Here is a 15987-nt window from a genome sequence, read left to right as displayed (position 1 = left end):
TAATAAAAAATTTCTGGTTATTTTTACACTAATTAAAAACTCATGCTACAATGGGGTCTCCTTTGGGAACATAATGGGCTACTAATGCTTTGCTACGTAAACCTATCATTAGATGCATGCTGGCCAGAATTCGGGCAGTATGAAACAGCATGAATCACAGAATATCTGCGTGATTGCCAACTGGTATAGGTATCTCTGAAAAGCTGTGGAATTTCAAAGAAAACAGTTTGAACATGCTGCTGAGGATTTTAGATAGTCATGTGTTAAGTCCAGTTTGACCTCTGGACAGCTTCTCACTGCACCATGCCAGTTAAGCGACAAATCTCTCCCTAGGTTCAAACATTGGAGAGATCATCAATCAACTGGAGCAGGATGGTGAGAAACCACATAAGGCCGGCTAAGTCTCACCCTATGGTCCCTGGCTAGCCTTTCGAACTAAGTTTTCTCTGGAATACTGCAGCGTACATAGATGCAATTGTGGAGTCAAGCACCAATTCATGCTGCCAGTAATTGGGTACCATAAATTTAATTAGTTCCCTTTAATACCCCCATTCATATTGGATCAAAGCTGGCAAAAGTTGCCAATATCAGCTAGACATCCTCACTATTTCCCTAAAAGATGATGTCATGCACTGTTAAGTCAAATGCCTGATATAGCGGTTCTGGCGAAGATTAACTTATGATAGAGCTGGCAGTAGCTTTCTCCACTGTCCCTATTACAAGCATATAAATGCTAACCATTCAGTTGTATTTTGCTATTGGGAGACCAGTTGTATTGGGGTGTGAAGTAAGATAGTTATCTGCCAGATGAGCGCTAGCTTGATGTCTAACGCTATCTATCTATCTTCTAACGCTTATATTTATGTACACATACACATGGTGGCTCAGTGGTTAACACTGCAGCTTTGCAGCTCTGGGTTCCTGGGTTGAAATCCCACCAAGGACAACATCTGCAAAGGGTTTGTATGTTCTCCTTGTGTTTGTGTGGGTTTCCTCCCACACTCCAAAGACATACTGATAGGGGATCTAGATTGTGACCCCAATGGGGAAAATGCCGATAATGTCTGTAAAGTGCTGTGGAATTAATGGCGCTATATAAGTGAGTGAAATAAGTAAATACTGTATGGCCAGTTAAAGAGCAGTACTGAGTGCATCCGAAGGCACAAATAGGCAACTTTAGGCAAAAACAGTCTGCTGAAGGGACACTTTACAGGTTAATATTTTGAACTTTGAACTTCTTATCATGTAAATGCCCTAAACATACATATTAATATGCTGTTTATATAACTACATCTAGTAAGAACCAAGTTCAGTTCTCTCCTGTGTTTCCATTCTGCATACTCACAATCTACGAGCAGTGGAATCTCCAAGAAGCAGGAAATGTCAAACAGCTGTCAAATATTGAGACAGCAGAGCGCACAAACTTCACGAGACTTAATGATAATCGCAAAATTAGACAGGTTTTTTTTAGTTTTACTAATTCTGTATGTTGGAGAAAGGTTCAATATTTTCGTCTTATATTATAGTATGACATTTTACAGGAAAATTTCCTTTTTAAACAGTACTGTAGTTTCCTGGCTCAGATGTTACCACGTTTTGAATCATCGCACCAAATTTCTTATTTAGCAGTTCTGTGGAACAGAAACTCTAATCTCTGCAGAAACAAAGTATGCGTTGATTTATGGGTGTCTACAAAATTTCTTCTCAAGAGCAAAGTAGTAGATTTTTGACGATTGCACTGAAAATTGAATTTTCAACTTATACATATATAATGTTATACTAAATTTGCAAACTGAGTCTTTGATTCATCAAGACTGGCATTTTATACACCAATATTGATGAACGGTGCGCTGGAGTAAGATGTGAAAAATTTATTAAGTTTTGAGCGTCTTGCAGCTGCTATTTTTCACCGCAAGAAAAGTACTTTAATCAGGGACAGAAGCTCATTACTGTTGAGATTTAGGGTTCTCTTTCTTGTAAATCGTGTTCCATTTGCAGGCCGAGCTTCTCCAAGCCATGCTTCCTCCCATTAAAGATCTACCCACTTTTCAAACAGTTGTCAGAGCTTGGATGGTATAAAACTGGCAAAATGTGTTACTTTTGTGCATCTGTGAGTTACACAAAAACTTTGTGATATTTCTGTTTTATGCTATAGTCTAGCAAAAACGGTTTGAGGAATCGTGATCTAAGTGTTCTGATTTTTTGTGTACTACAGTTACAGATGCTGGAGATAAAGTTAAGCAGCTTGAAAAAGAGGCTGATCGTTTATTGGATAAACTGAAACCTATCAAGGAACTTCAGGAGAACTTGGGCAAAAATATCTCTCAGATCAAGGAGCTGATAAATCAAGCACGCAAACAGGCTAATTCTGTAAGTCTAATTTTATGTAGCATTCACTGTTGAAGAACTTATATATTGTTTTTTACCACTTAACTAATTACAGATTGACAACTACTGAGATGGTGTGAACATAGAATTACAGTATATATCAATAAGACAGAGTGTTTTCAGCCACTGATGGAACAAATCATGACAGATGAAACTACATATGTCAAAATTATGAAGCTTCTTAGAGGTTCTTCAGGGAAGTGGAGGTAGATGTCTAATCTTGGCTAACCAGTTTTTTTGAGGTTGGCAGAAAAATAAGAAAGTTGTTCCTTAAAAGAAGCTAAATATTCTTCCTTGGCTAATTTGCTGAAATTCCATGTAAATCTCTTAAAAGTAAATTACGGAACCTTTGAAAATTATTCTTTACAACTATTACACAGATCTAGTGTATGTTTCTCCATGGTAATAGACAACAAACCAGTTATACTTCCTTCCATTGGTCCCGTTCTTCTTAACATTCATTTGATATACCAAAAAGAAATTGGTGACAGAAGGGCACATTATTGTCTATTATATTGGACACACGTAGGCCTGCAAAGCAAGTCTCGAAACAAAATGAGAGCACATTTTTAGTAAAGACTCTTTTTCATGTTACTGTAGATGCATTGGGGAAACACAAATTTACAAGATTTACATAGCCTTTGTGGAGTTAAATTGAATTTGCAATATAAGGTTATGGGTATGTGCACACATATTCTTGGCCACTGCGGATTTTTCCGCAGCAGATTTGATAAATCTGCAGGGCAAAAACGCTGCGTTTTTGCTGTAGATTTATCGTGGATTTACCGCGGATTTACTGCGGTTTTTCTGCAGTTTTCACTGAGGTTTTACAACTGCGGTTTTCCATAGGGGCAGCTGTAAAATTGCTGTGGAATCCACAGAAAGAAGTGACATGCTGTGGAATGTAAACTGCTTCATTTCCGCGGATTTTTTTCCGCAGCATGTGCACAGCGTTTTTGGTTTCCCATAGGTTTACATTGAACTGTAAACTCATGGGAAACTGCTGCGGACCCACAGCTGTGGAAACGCAGCAAAATCCACATCATGTGCACATACCCTAATTGTGTGCCATGCAGTGGCAGAGTAGATAGATAGCTTTTTTGTAGTATGCTATTGTAGGCGATGTCAGCCTCCGTATTTGGCTGATAAGTTCTCCCATCAGCCTAAAGCTGTTCTTATTTTGGGCTGAATGCTAAACACCATTTCCATTTGTAGTCTTTCAGCTCAGGAGAGTCATGTTTGAAAAATGTTTGGTTAGGGTCCTATCAAACAAAGGTTCACCTTGTCATAGCTGATGGTCCCACATGAAATGGGCAATTTATTAGCTAAGTAACTTCATTTTGTAAAGTTTATTTTACATATCATTCTACAATCCAATTTTCATATTTTCAATGTTTGCACACATCTTTGTGCTTACAGTTAGGGCCAGAAATATTTGGACAGTGACACAAGTTTTGTTATTTTAGCTGTTTACAAAAACATGTTCAGAAATACAATTATATATATAATATGGGCTGAAAGTGCACACTCCCAGCTGCAATATGATAGTTTCCACATCCAAATCGGAGAAAGGGTTTAGGAATCATAGCTCTGTAATGCATAGCATCCTCTTTTTCAAGGGACCAAAAGTAATTGGACAATGGACTCTAAGGGCTGCAATTAACTCTGAAGGCGTCTCCCTCGTTAACCTGTAATCAATGAAGTAGTTAAAAGGTCAGGGGTGGATTCCAGGTGTGTGGTTTTGCATTTGGAAGCTGTTGCTGTGAGCAGACAACATGCGGTCAAAGGAACTCTCAATTGAGGTGAAGCAGAACATCCTGAGGCTGAAAAAAAAGAAAAAATCCATCAGAGAGATAGCAGACATGCTTGGAGTAGCAAAATCAACAGTTGGGTACATTCTGAGAAAAAAGGAATTGACTGGTGAGCTTGGGAACCCAAAAAGGCATGGGCGTCCACGGATGACAACAGTGGTGGATGATCGCCGCATACTTAATTTGGTGAAGAAGAACCCGTTCACAACATCAACTGAAGTCCAGAACACTCTCAGTGAAGTAGGTGTATCTGTCTCTAAGTCAACAGTAAAGAGAAGACTCCATGACAGTAAATACAAAGGGTTCACATCTAGATGCAAACCATTCATCAATACCAAAAATAGACAGGCCAGAGTTAAATTTGCAGAAAAACACCTCAAGAAGCCAGCTCAGTTCTGGACAAGTATTCTATGGACAGATGAGACAAAGATCAACCTGTACCAGAATGATGGGAAGAAAAAAGTTTGGAGAAGAAAGGGAACGGCACATGATCCAAGGCACACCACATCCTCTGTAAAACATGGTGGAGGCAACGTGATGGCATGGGCATGCATGGCTTTCAATGGCACTGGGTCACTTGTGTTTATTGATGACATAAGAGCAGACAAGAGTAGCCGGATGAATTCTGAAGTGTACCGGGATATACTTTCAGCCCAGATTCAGCCAAATGCTGCAAAGTTGATTGGACGGCGCTTCATAGTACAGATGGACAATGACCCCAAGCATACAGCCAAAGCTACCCAGGAGTTCATGAGTGCCAAAAAGTGGAACATTCTGCAATGGCCAAGTCAATCTCCAGATCTAAACCCAATTAAGCATGCATTTCACTTGCTCAAATCCAGACTTAAGACGGAACGACCCACAAACAAGCAAGACCTGAAGGCTGCGGCTGTAAAGGCCTGGCAAAGCATTAAGAAGGAGGAAACCCAGCGTTTGGTGATGTCCATAGGTTCCAGACTTAAGGCAGTGATTGCCTCCAAAGGATTTGCAACAAAATATTGAAAATAAAAATATTTTGTTTGGGTTATGTTTATTTGTCCAATTACTTTTGACCTCCTAAAATGTGGAGTGTTTGTAAAGAAATGTGTACAATTCCTACATTTTCTATCAGATATTTTTGTTCAACCCTTCAAATTAAACGTTACAATCTGCACTTGAATTCTGTTGTAGAGGTTTAATTTCAAATCCAATGTGGTGGCATGCAGAGCCCAAATCGCGAAAATTGTGTCACTGTCCAAATATTTCTGGCCCTAACTGTATGTAGTGCTGCTGTATTCTTTAGTTTAGACAGAGATAGATAGATAGATAGATACAGTGGGGAAAAAAGTATTTAGTCAGCCACCAATTGTTCAAGTTCTCCCACTTAAAAATACGTGAAAGGCCTGTAATTGACTTCACAGGTAGACCACCACTATGAGAGTCAAAATGAGAAAACAAATCCAGAATTTCACCTTGTCTGATTTTGCAAAATTTATTTTGCAAATTTTGGTGGAAAATAAGAATTTGGTCATTAACAAAATCCCGGACATGTACTGGCTTAAGCAGGCGGACACGTCTGGCACTGCAGGATCTGAGTCCCTGATGTCATAGTGTGTTACTGATGGCAGCCTTTGTTACGGTGGCCCCAGCTCTATGCAGGTCATTCACTAGGTCCCCCGTGTGGTTCTGGGATTTTTGCTCACCGTTCTTGTGATCAATTTTACCCCACGGGGTGAGATCTTGCATGGATCCCCAGATCGAGGGAGATTATCAGTGGTGTTGTATGTCTTCAATTTTCTTATTATTGCTCCCACATGTGATTTCATTACACCAAGCTGCTTGCCTATTGCAGATTCAGTCTTCCCAGCCTGGTGCAGGGCTACAATTTTGTTTCTGGTGTCTTTGGTCTTCACCATAGTGGAGTTTGGAGTGTGACTGTTTGAGGTTGTGGACAGGTGTCTTATACTGATAAGTTCAAGCAGGTGCCATTACTACAGGCAATGAGTGGAGGACAGAGGAGCCTCTTAAAGAAGAAGTTACAGGTCTGTGAGAGCCAGAAATCTTGCATGTTTTTAGGTGACTAAATACTTATTTTCCACTATAATTTGCAAAATAAATCTAACCAAATTAGACAAGGTGATTTTCTGGATTTGTTTTCTAATTTTGACACTCATAATTGTGATCTACCTATGATGTCAATTACAGGCCTCTCTCATCTAATTTAATGGGAGAACTGTTATGGACCTGGTGGTTAGGAGCACCCGGAATGACCTGATGGTTAAACTAACACAGGACAAGCTCTGGGAAGTGGGAGCTCTGCTGACCGCAACCCCTAATCCTATCACACACACTAGAAATAGCCGTGGAGCGTACCTAACTCTGCCTAGACGCCTCTTCACAGCCTAAGAGCTAACTACCCCAAGAGATAGGAAATAAAGCCTACCTTGCCTCAGAGATATTCCCCAAAGAAAAAGGCAGCCCCCCACAAATATTGACTGTGAGTTAAGATGAAAGTCACAAACACAGGAATGAAACAAGTTTCAGCAAAGGGAGGCCAGACTTACTAAACAGACTGAGGATAGAAAAGACAACTTTGCGGTCAGCACAAAAAGCTACAAAAAGACCACGCAGAGTGTGCAAAAATACCCCCGCCACTCTGCATCCCAGAGCTTCCAGCTAGCAAGGCAAAATCATGATAGCAAGCTGGACAAGAAAACAAAGAACAACAAATAAACTAGCAGGGACTTAGCTTCTGCTGGAGTAGACAGGTCACCAGAAAGATCCAAGAGCGAACTGAACCAGTACTAGAACATTGACAGCTGGCATGGAGTAACGATCTGAGTGGAGTTAAATAGAGCAGCCAGCCAAAGAATAAACTAGGTCACCTGTGGAAGGAACCTCAGAACCAGCAGCTCAACTCACAGCCACCAGAGGGAGTCCATGGACAGAACTCGCCGAAGTACCATTCAGGACGAGCCAAATGAAAGGCACGAACCAGATCGGCAGCATGAACATCAGAGGCAACAACCCAGGAATTATCTTCCTGACCATAACCCTTCCACTTGACCAGGTACTGGAGTTTCAGTCTCGAAATACGAGAATCTAAAATCTTCTCCACCACATACTCCAACTCCCCCTCAACCAACACCGGGGCAGGAGGGTCAACGGAGGGAACCATAGGCACCACGTATCTCTGCAATAACGACCTATGGAACACATTATGGATGGCAAAAGAAGCTGGAAGGGCCAAACGAAATGACACAGGATTGAGAACTTCAGAAATCTTATAAGGACCAATGAAACGAGGCTTAAACTTAGGAGAGGAAACCTTCATAGAAACATAACGAGACGACAACCAAACCAAATCCCCAACACGAAGTTGGGGACCAACACAGCGATGGCGGTTAGCGAAACGTTGAGCCTTCTCCTGGGACAATGTCAAATTGACCACTATGTGAGTCCAAATTTGCTGCAATCTGTCCACCACAGAATCCACACCAGGACAGTCCGAAGGCTCAACCTGCCCTGAAGAAAAACGAGGATGGAAACCAGAATTACAGAAAAAAGGCGAAACCAAAGTAGCCGAGCTGGCCCGATTATTAAGGGCGAACTCAGCCAAAGGCAAGAAGGACACCCAATCATCCTGATCAGCAGAAACAAAGCATCTCAGATATGTCTCCAAAGTCTGATTGGTTCGTTCGGTTTGGCCATTTGTCTGAGGATGGAAAGCCGAAGAAAAAGACAAATCAATGCCCATCTTAGCACAAAAGGACTGCCAAAACCTCGAAACAAACTGGGAACCTCTGTCCGAGACGATGTTCTCCGGAATGCCATGCAAACGAACCACATGCTGGAAAAACAATGGCACCAAATCAGAGGAGGAAGGCAATTTAGACAAGGGTACCAAATGGACCATCTTAGAGAAGCGATCACAAACCACCCAGATGACCGACATCCTTTGAGAGACAGGGAGATCTGAAATAAAATCCATGGAAATATGCGTCCAGGGCCTCTTCGGGACCGGCAAGGGCAAAAGCAACCCACTGGCACGAGAACAGCAGGGCTTAGCCCGATCACAAGTCCCACAGGACTGCACAAAAGAACGCACATCCCGTGACAAGGAAGGCCACCAAAAGGATCTAGCCACCAAATCTTTGGTACCAAAGATTCCAGGATGACCAGCTAACACCGAACAATGAACCTCAGAGATAACTCTACTAGTCCATCTATCAGGGACAAACAGTTTCTCCGCTGGACAACGGTCAGGTCTATCAGCCTGAAATTTCTGCAGCACCCGCCGCAAATCAGGGGAGATGGCAGACAAAATTACCCCCTCTTTGAGAATACCAACCGGCTCAGGAACACCTGGAGAGTCAGGCACAAAACTCCTTGAAAGGGCATCAGCCTTCACATTCTTAGAGCCCGGAAGGTATGAAACCACAAAATCGAAACGGGAGAAAAACAGCGACCATCGAGCCTGTCTAGGATTCAACCGTTTGGCAGACTCGAGATAAGTCAAATACTTGTGATCCGTCAAGACCACCAGGCGATGCTTGGCTCCTTCAAGCCAATGTCGCCACTCCTCGAATGCCCACTTCATAGCCAACAACTCTCGATTGACAACATCATAATTGCGCTCAGCAGGCGAGAACTTTCTAGAAAAGAAAGCACATGGTTTCATCACCGAGCCATCAGAACTTCTTTGAGACAAAACAGCCCCTGCTCCAATCTCAGAAGCATAAACCTCGACCTGAAACGGGAGCGAAACATCTGGCTGGCACAACACAGGGGCAGAAGAAAAACGACGCTTCAACTCCTGAAAAGCCTCAACGGCCGCAGAGGACCAATTGACCACATCAGCACCTTTCTTGGTCAAATCAGTCAACGGTTTAACAACACTAGAAAAATTAGCGATGAAGCGACGGTAAAAATTAGCAAAGCCCAGGAACTTCTGCAGGCTCTTCACAGATGTAGGCTGAGTCCAATCATAAATGGCCTGAACCTTAACAGGGTCCATCTCGATAGTAGAAGGGGAAAAAATGAAACCCAAAAATGAAACCTTCTGAACTCCAAAGAGACACTTAGACCCCTTCACAAACAAGGAATTCGCACGAAGGACCTGGAACACCATTCTGACCTGCCTCACATGAGACTCCCAATCATCCGAAAAGACCAAAATATCATCCAAATATACAATCATAAATCTATCCAGGTACTTTCGGAAGATGTCATGCATAAAGGATTGAAACACAGATGGAGCATTAGAAAGCCCGAATGGCATCACCAGGTACTCAAAATGGCCCTCGGGCGTATTAAATGCTGTTTTCCATTCATCGCCCTGTTTAAGACGCACAAGATTATACGCCCCTCGAAGATCTATCTTGGTGAACCAACTAGCCCCCTTAATCCTAGCAAACAAATCAGACAGTAGCGGCAAAGGGTACTGAAATTTGACCGTGATCTTATTAAGAAGGCAGTAATCAATACAAGGTCTCAAAGAACCATCCTTCTTGGCCACAAAAAAGAACCCTGCTCCCAACGGTGATGACGACGGGCAAATATGCCCTTTCTCCAAGGACTCCTTTATATAACTCCACATAGCGGCGTGTTCTGGCACAGATAAATTGAACAGTTGGCCCTTAGGAAACTTATTACCAGGAATCAAATTAATAGCACAATCGCAATCCCTATGAGGAGGTAGGGCACTGGATTTGGGCTCATCAAATACATCCCGGTAATCCGTCAAAAACTCAGGGACTTCAGAAAGAGTGGAAGACGAAATTGACAGCAATGGAACATCACCATGTACCCCTTGACAACCCCAGCTGGACACAGACATTGATTTCCAATCCAACACTGGATTATGGACCTGTAGCCAATGCAACCCCAAAATGACCACATCATGCAGATTATGCAACACCAAAAAGCGAATATCCTCCTGATGTGCAGGAGCCATGAACATGGTCAATTGAGTCCAGTACTGAGGCTTATTCTTGGCCAAAGGCGTAGCATCAATTCCTCTCAATGGAATAGGATACTGCAAGGGTTCCAAGAAAAAACCACAGTGCCTGGCAAACTCTAAGTCCATCAAATTCAGGGCAGCGCCTGAATCCACAAATGCCATAACAGAATAGGACGACAAAGAGCAAATCAGAGTAACGGACAAAAGAAATTTAGACTGTACCGTACCAATGGTGGCAGACCTAGCGAACCGCTTAGTGCGCTTAGGACAATCGGAGAAAGCATGAGTGGAGTCACCACAGTAAAAACACAGCCCATTCTGACGTCTGTGTTCTTGCCGTTTAGCTCTGGTCAAAGTCCTATCACATTGCATAGGCTCAGGCCTCTGCTCAGAGAATACTGCCAAATGGTGCACAGCTTTGCGCTCACGCAAGCGCCGATTGATCTGAATGGCCAAGGACATAGACTCATTCAGACCAGCAGGCGTGGGAAATCCCACCATAACATCCTTAAGGGCTTCAGAAAGACCCTTTCTGAAAATTGCCGCCAGGGCACGCTCATTCCACTGAGTAAGCACAGACCACTTTCTAAACGTCTGACAATATACCTCCGCTTCATCCTGACCCTGACACAAAGCCAGCAAGATTTTCTCTGCTTGATCCACTGAATTTGGTTCATCATAAAGCAATCCAAGCGCCAGAAAAAACGCATCTACATCACGCAATGCAGGATCTCCTGGCGCAAGGGAAAATGCCCAGTCTTGAGGGTCGCCACGCAACAAAGAAATAATGATTTTTACTTGCCGAACGGGGTCACCAGAGGAGCGGGGTTTCAAAGCAAGAAACAGTTTACAATTATTTTTGAAATTCAGGAATTTAGATCTATCCCCAGAAAACAAATCAGGAATTGGAATCCTAGGCTCTAACATCGGATTCTGAACTACAAAATCTTGAATGCTTTGTACCCTTGCAGTGAGATGATCCACAGAAGAGGACAGACCTTGAAAGTCCATATCTACACCTGTGTCCTGAACCACCCAGAGGTTAAGGGGAAAAGAAAGACAAAACACACTGCAGAGAAAAAAAAATGGTCTCAGAACTTCCCTTATCCCTCTATTGAGATGCATTAACACTTTGGGCCAGCTGTACTGTTATGGACCTGGTGGTTAGGAGCACCCGGAATGACCTGATGGTTAAACTAACACAGGACAAGCTCTGGGAAGTGGGAGCTCTGCTGACCGCAACCCCTAATCCTATCACACACACTAGAAATAGCCGTGGAGCGTACCTAACTCTGCCTAGACACCTCTTCACAGCCTAAGAGCTAACTACCCCAAGAGATAGGAAATAAAGCCTACCTTGCCTCAGAGAAATTCCCCAAAGAAAAAGGCAGCCCCCCACAAATATTGACTGTGAGTTAAGATGAAAGTCACAAACACAGGAATGAAACAAGTTTCAGCAAAGGGAGGCCAGACTTACTAAACAGACTGAGGATAGAAAAGGTAACTTTGCGGTCAGCACAAAAAGCTACAAAAAGACCACGCAGAGTGTGCAAAAATACCCCCGCACCGACTCACGGTGCGGAGGTGCCACTCTGCATCCCAGAGCTTCCAGCTAGCAAGGCAAAATCATGATAGCAAGCTGGACAAGAAAACAAAGAACAACAAATAAACTAGCAGGGACTTAGCTTCTGCTGGAGTAGACAGGTCACCAGAAAGATCCAAGAGCGAACTGAACCAGTACTAGAACATTGACAGCTGGCATGGAGTAACGATCTGAGTGGAGTTAAATAGAGCAGCCAGCCAAAGAATAAACTAGGTCACCTGTGGAAGGAACCTCAGAACCAGCAGCTCCACTCACAGCCACCAGAGGGAGTCCATGGACAGAACTCGCCGAAGTACCATTCATGACCACAGGAGGGAGTTCGATAACAGAATTCACAACAGAGAACTTGTACAATTGGTGGCTGACTAAATCCTTTTTCCCCCACGATAGATAGATAGATAGATAGATAGATAGATAGATAGATAGATATTCTACCTCTTTTTCATTTTTTTCAATCTATTTTGTGACTGGATATTTACTTGAGGTACCCTGCACCTTCTTTTTTCTACAAATCATTGGTGATGTTCCGATTGTTTTCTATAGATAAATAGGTTGATAGATAGTTTGATTGATTTAATATCAACATAAGCCTGTGTATTTAGCACGCTTTCATTTTCAGTACTATTATGCTTTGGCAATAAAGGTGTTAATAATTATGTTTTGTATAATGAATCATAAATGACTCATGAAACAAATTATTCCAAATTATTTTTTTTCCCAAGGGCATTTTACTGTGTCTGAAGTAATGGAGCCTCATTTCTCATGGTTTAGAATGTCAGACAGTCAATGTAAATTATATTATTTCCAGATACAGTATTTATATCTTCGCCTCTCATAGCCAATGTGCAGGTTACAATTTATCCTAGGAGATTTTTTATTTTCCTTATTTTCAATTTAGTAGGTATTAGTTTCTAATCACTCTGATCAGTTTCAAACATGTGATTTTTCACATCAGTCCTCTTAGTTATAATTTCCTATGTCAGCCATTCTAACCGATTTATACGTATTAGTATATTTTTCTTACATTACCGACTGCAACATAATTCTGACTTTATTGAAGAGCATCTCATATTAAATACACATCATTTAGAGGGGTATTATCATGTTAGACATTTCTGTCAAAGAAACAGTTTATACTTAAAAATGTCTGATAGATATGGGTCCCACTTTTGGAAAATACAGCTATGTCTGTAATGGGGGCCAATCTTATGCCGACAGTAATTTATAGGCGATTCTCTGCATTTACTTCTATGAGAGTTCTAAGAATATTAGCACAAACCCAATATATTTGCAGGTAATAACAGTCTGCTGTAGTCAAGAGTGTGCTGCTCTTCTCCAGTGATTGATGAATGCTAACGTGTATTCCAGTATACAAAATGCCATTAATCATTGATGATGGGTAGAAAGAGGTGGAAATACAATAAATGTGCAAGAAGCAATCTTATCATTAATAGGGCAGAATGATTATGTCTTTCTTTGCATCTTTTAACTAAATATCTAAGTACATTTGGTATATTTACAAAGCGGGCAATTACAATAGAGCAGGGACTTCAACAGTGCCAGCTCCAGGTTTTCATGGGCCCCGGGCGAAAGAGTCTCAGTTGTCCCTTTAACACGTGTCACGATTCATCATACAAAGATAAGGCAGAGAAATATAGGTATAGTACAATGCCAAAGATTTCACTTCTTACATTACATGAGTGATATCTATTGTAAATTCTACAATAGCTCAGAAACCGGTGAATCCTCGCGTGCACAGCACATAGAGTGACTGCAGATTTATCATTTTAGGCCCGACGGTGTAGTCCTCCATACAGTATTATGGGCACCACATAGTCATCCATACAGTATTATGAGCACCACATAGTCCTCCATACAGTATTATGGGCACCATATATTGCTCTATACAATGTTATGGGCCCCAAATATTGCTCCACACAGTATAAAGGACCCAATGTAATGCTCCATACAGTATAATGGGCCACATATAATGCTTCATACAGTATATAATGGCCCCATATATTGCTCCAGATAGTAAATAATGGCCTCAAATATTGCTCCATACAGTATATAGTGGCGCAATATAATGTTCCATACAGTATAATGGGCCCCATATAATGCTCCATACTGTATACTAGCCCCATATATTGCTCCATACAGAATAATGGCCCCATATAGTGCTCTGTATAGTATCATGGCCCCATATATTGCTCCACATCTATATATATAATTGCCTAAGGGTTTTTCCGTCTGTCTGTCTGTCTGTCCTGGAAATCCCGCGTCTCTGATTGGTCGAGGCCGCCAGGCCTCGACCAATCAGCGACGGGCACAGTATCAACGTAGAAATCCCGTGTCTCTGATTGGTCGAGGCCGCCAGGCCTCGACCAATCAGCGACCGGCACAGCGACGATGATGTCATAAAGGACGTAGACATCCCGCGTCTCTGATTGGTCGAGGCCGCCAGGCCGCTGTGTCGGGCGGCACAGCGACGATGATGTCATAAAGGACGTAGAAATCCCACGTTTCTGATTCAGCGACGGGCACAGTATCGACGTAGATGTCATAATGGTTGCCATGGCGACGATGATGTCATAAAGGTTGCCTCGAGCGACGGACACAATCTGCCGCGAATTCTGGAATCATCATTGTCCATATACTATGGGGACATGCATATTCTAGAATACCCGATGCGTTAGAGTCGGGCCACAATCTAGTAGTATAATAAGCTCCATACATTGATCAATATAGTATCTAATTTAGTGCTCCATACAAAATATAATGGCATCATATATTGTTCCATTCAGTATAATGGCCCCATATAGTGCTCCATACAGTATAATTGGCCTTATCATAAGTACGTAATTAAAAAAATAAATAATCAAATGCTTAACCCTCCTCGTTCCCCGCTAATGCGGTTGCCTCAGTGTCTTTTCACTCTATGTACTGGTCAGCAGAGGGTACGCTGTAGTGATGTCATCACACCCTCTGCCCTGAGACATCACAGAGAACAGAAGACACTGAAGTGACCGAAGCAGCATAGAACGGGGAGAGGTGAGTATTTGACTCATGGGTTCCATCACGTGTCAATGCCCCCAATGGGTGAACTTGCCAGGGTGGTGATGCCGACCCTTGATGTCCAAAATCAAATACACGGAGCGACAAAGTTAAAAAGTTGGGCAAAGTTGCTGGCTAATGTTAATATTTATTAAAATGAAATATCTACAAGTGAGGAAGTTTTTCCTTATAATCAAATATACAGTGGGAACAGAAAGTATTGAGACCCCTTTAAATATTTCACTCTTTGTTTCATTGCAGCCATTTGGTAAATTCAAAAAAGTTCCATTTTTTTTCTCATTAATATACACTCTGCACCCCATCTTGACTGAAAAAACAGAAAAGTAGAAATTTTTGCATATTTATTAAAAAAGAAAACTGAAATATCACATAGTCATAAGCATTCAGACCCTTTGCTCAGACAATCCTATTTAAGTCACATGCTGTCCATTTCCTTCTGATTCACCTTGAGATGGTTCTACTCCTTCATTGGAGTCCAGCTGTGTTTAATTAAACTGATAGGACTTGATTTGGAAAGGCACACACCTGTCTATATAAGTGCTAGAATCTGTTTTGTTTTTGACCATCTGCCATCTTGTTGTGGTTTCTGGCTGCTGGTCTTTTTCCCCTGGTGCTGGGTTGTCTTAGGTCAGGTGATTGTATCACCTTTTATTACCCAGCACCTGCCTCCCAGTCCTTGTGGGACAACAGTGTTAATCCGCTAGACTTCTGGCTAGGTGCTTTGAGAGCTTTCTGTCTTTGATATTGTGCAGCTCTGGGACCTCCAGTTCTGCTATCCTTAGTTTCTGTTTTCTGTTGGTTTCTGCAGCCTTCTCTGTATTTTCTATTAGGAGGTGACCTGTTTTTATACCCAGTCTTTAGATCTTTTAGGGACCTCCTTCCCCCTATTTGTAGGTCTTTGCTTGAGATTACCTAGGATCGTGGGTCTATTCGCAAGGAATGGATCACCCACTCCATCGTAGGGTATCAGCCTAGTCTTAGTGCAGTGTCAGTTTTCCCCCTTCTGTCCTAGTTCTGTGTTGCAGTTGTGTAACAATAAGACCTCACAGCTCACAGTGCATGTCAGACCAAATGAGAATCATCAGGTCAAATGAACTGGCCAAGATGATAAGATACAGTATTGTGGCAAGGCACAGATCTTGCCAAGGTTACAAAAGAATTTCTGCAGT

At 42.1% G+C, this 15987-nt stretch overlaps 1 protein-coding gene across 2 annotated transcripts in view; it reads left to right on the top strand.

Annotated features, from left to right (window-relative positions):
* The window catches only part of LAMA2 (laminin subunit alpha 2), a 1496617-nt gene that overhangs the window by 1293380 nt on the left and 187250 nt on the right, over positions 1 to 15987 (top strand). For both annotated transcript variants that reach the window (XM_069726054.1, XM_069726053.1), the window contains exon 44: positions 2216 to 2370. In XM_069726054.1, the coding sequence (XP_069582155.1) occupies positions 2216 to 2370 (155 nt within the window). The remainder of the gene's footprint in view (positions 1 to 2215; positions 2371 to 15987) is intronic.

This window comes from Ranitomeya imitator, chromosome 5 (assembly GCF_032444005.1).
Source record: "Ranitomeya imitator isolate aRanImi1 chromosome 5, aRanImi1.pri, whole genome shotgun sequence".
Taxonomy (NCBI): Eukaryota; Metazoa; Chordata; class Amphibia; order Anura; family Dendrobatidae; genus Ranitomeya; species Ranitomeya imitator.
This window is presented reverse-complemented; position numbering and strand designations above follow the sequence as displayed.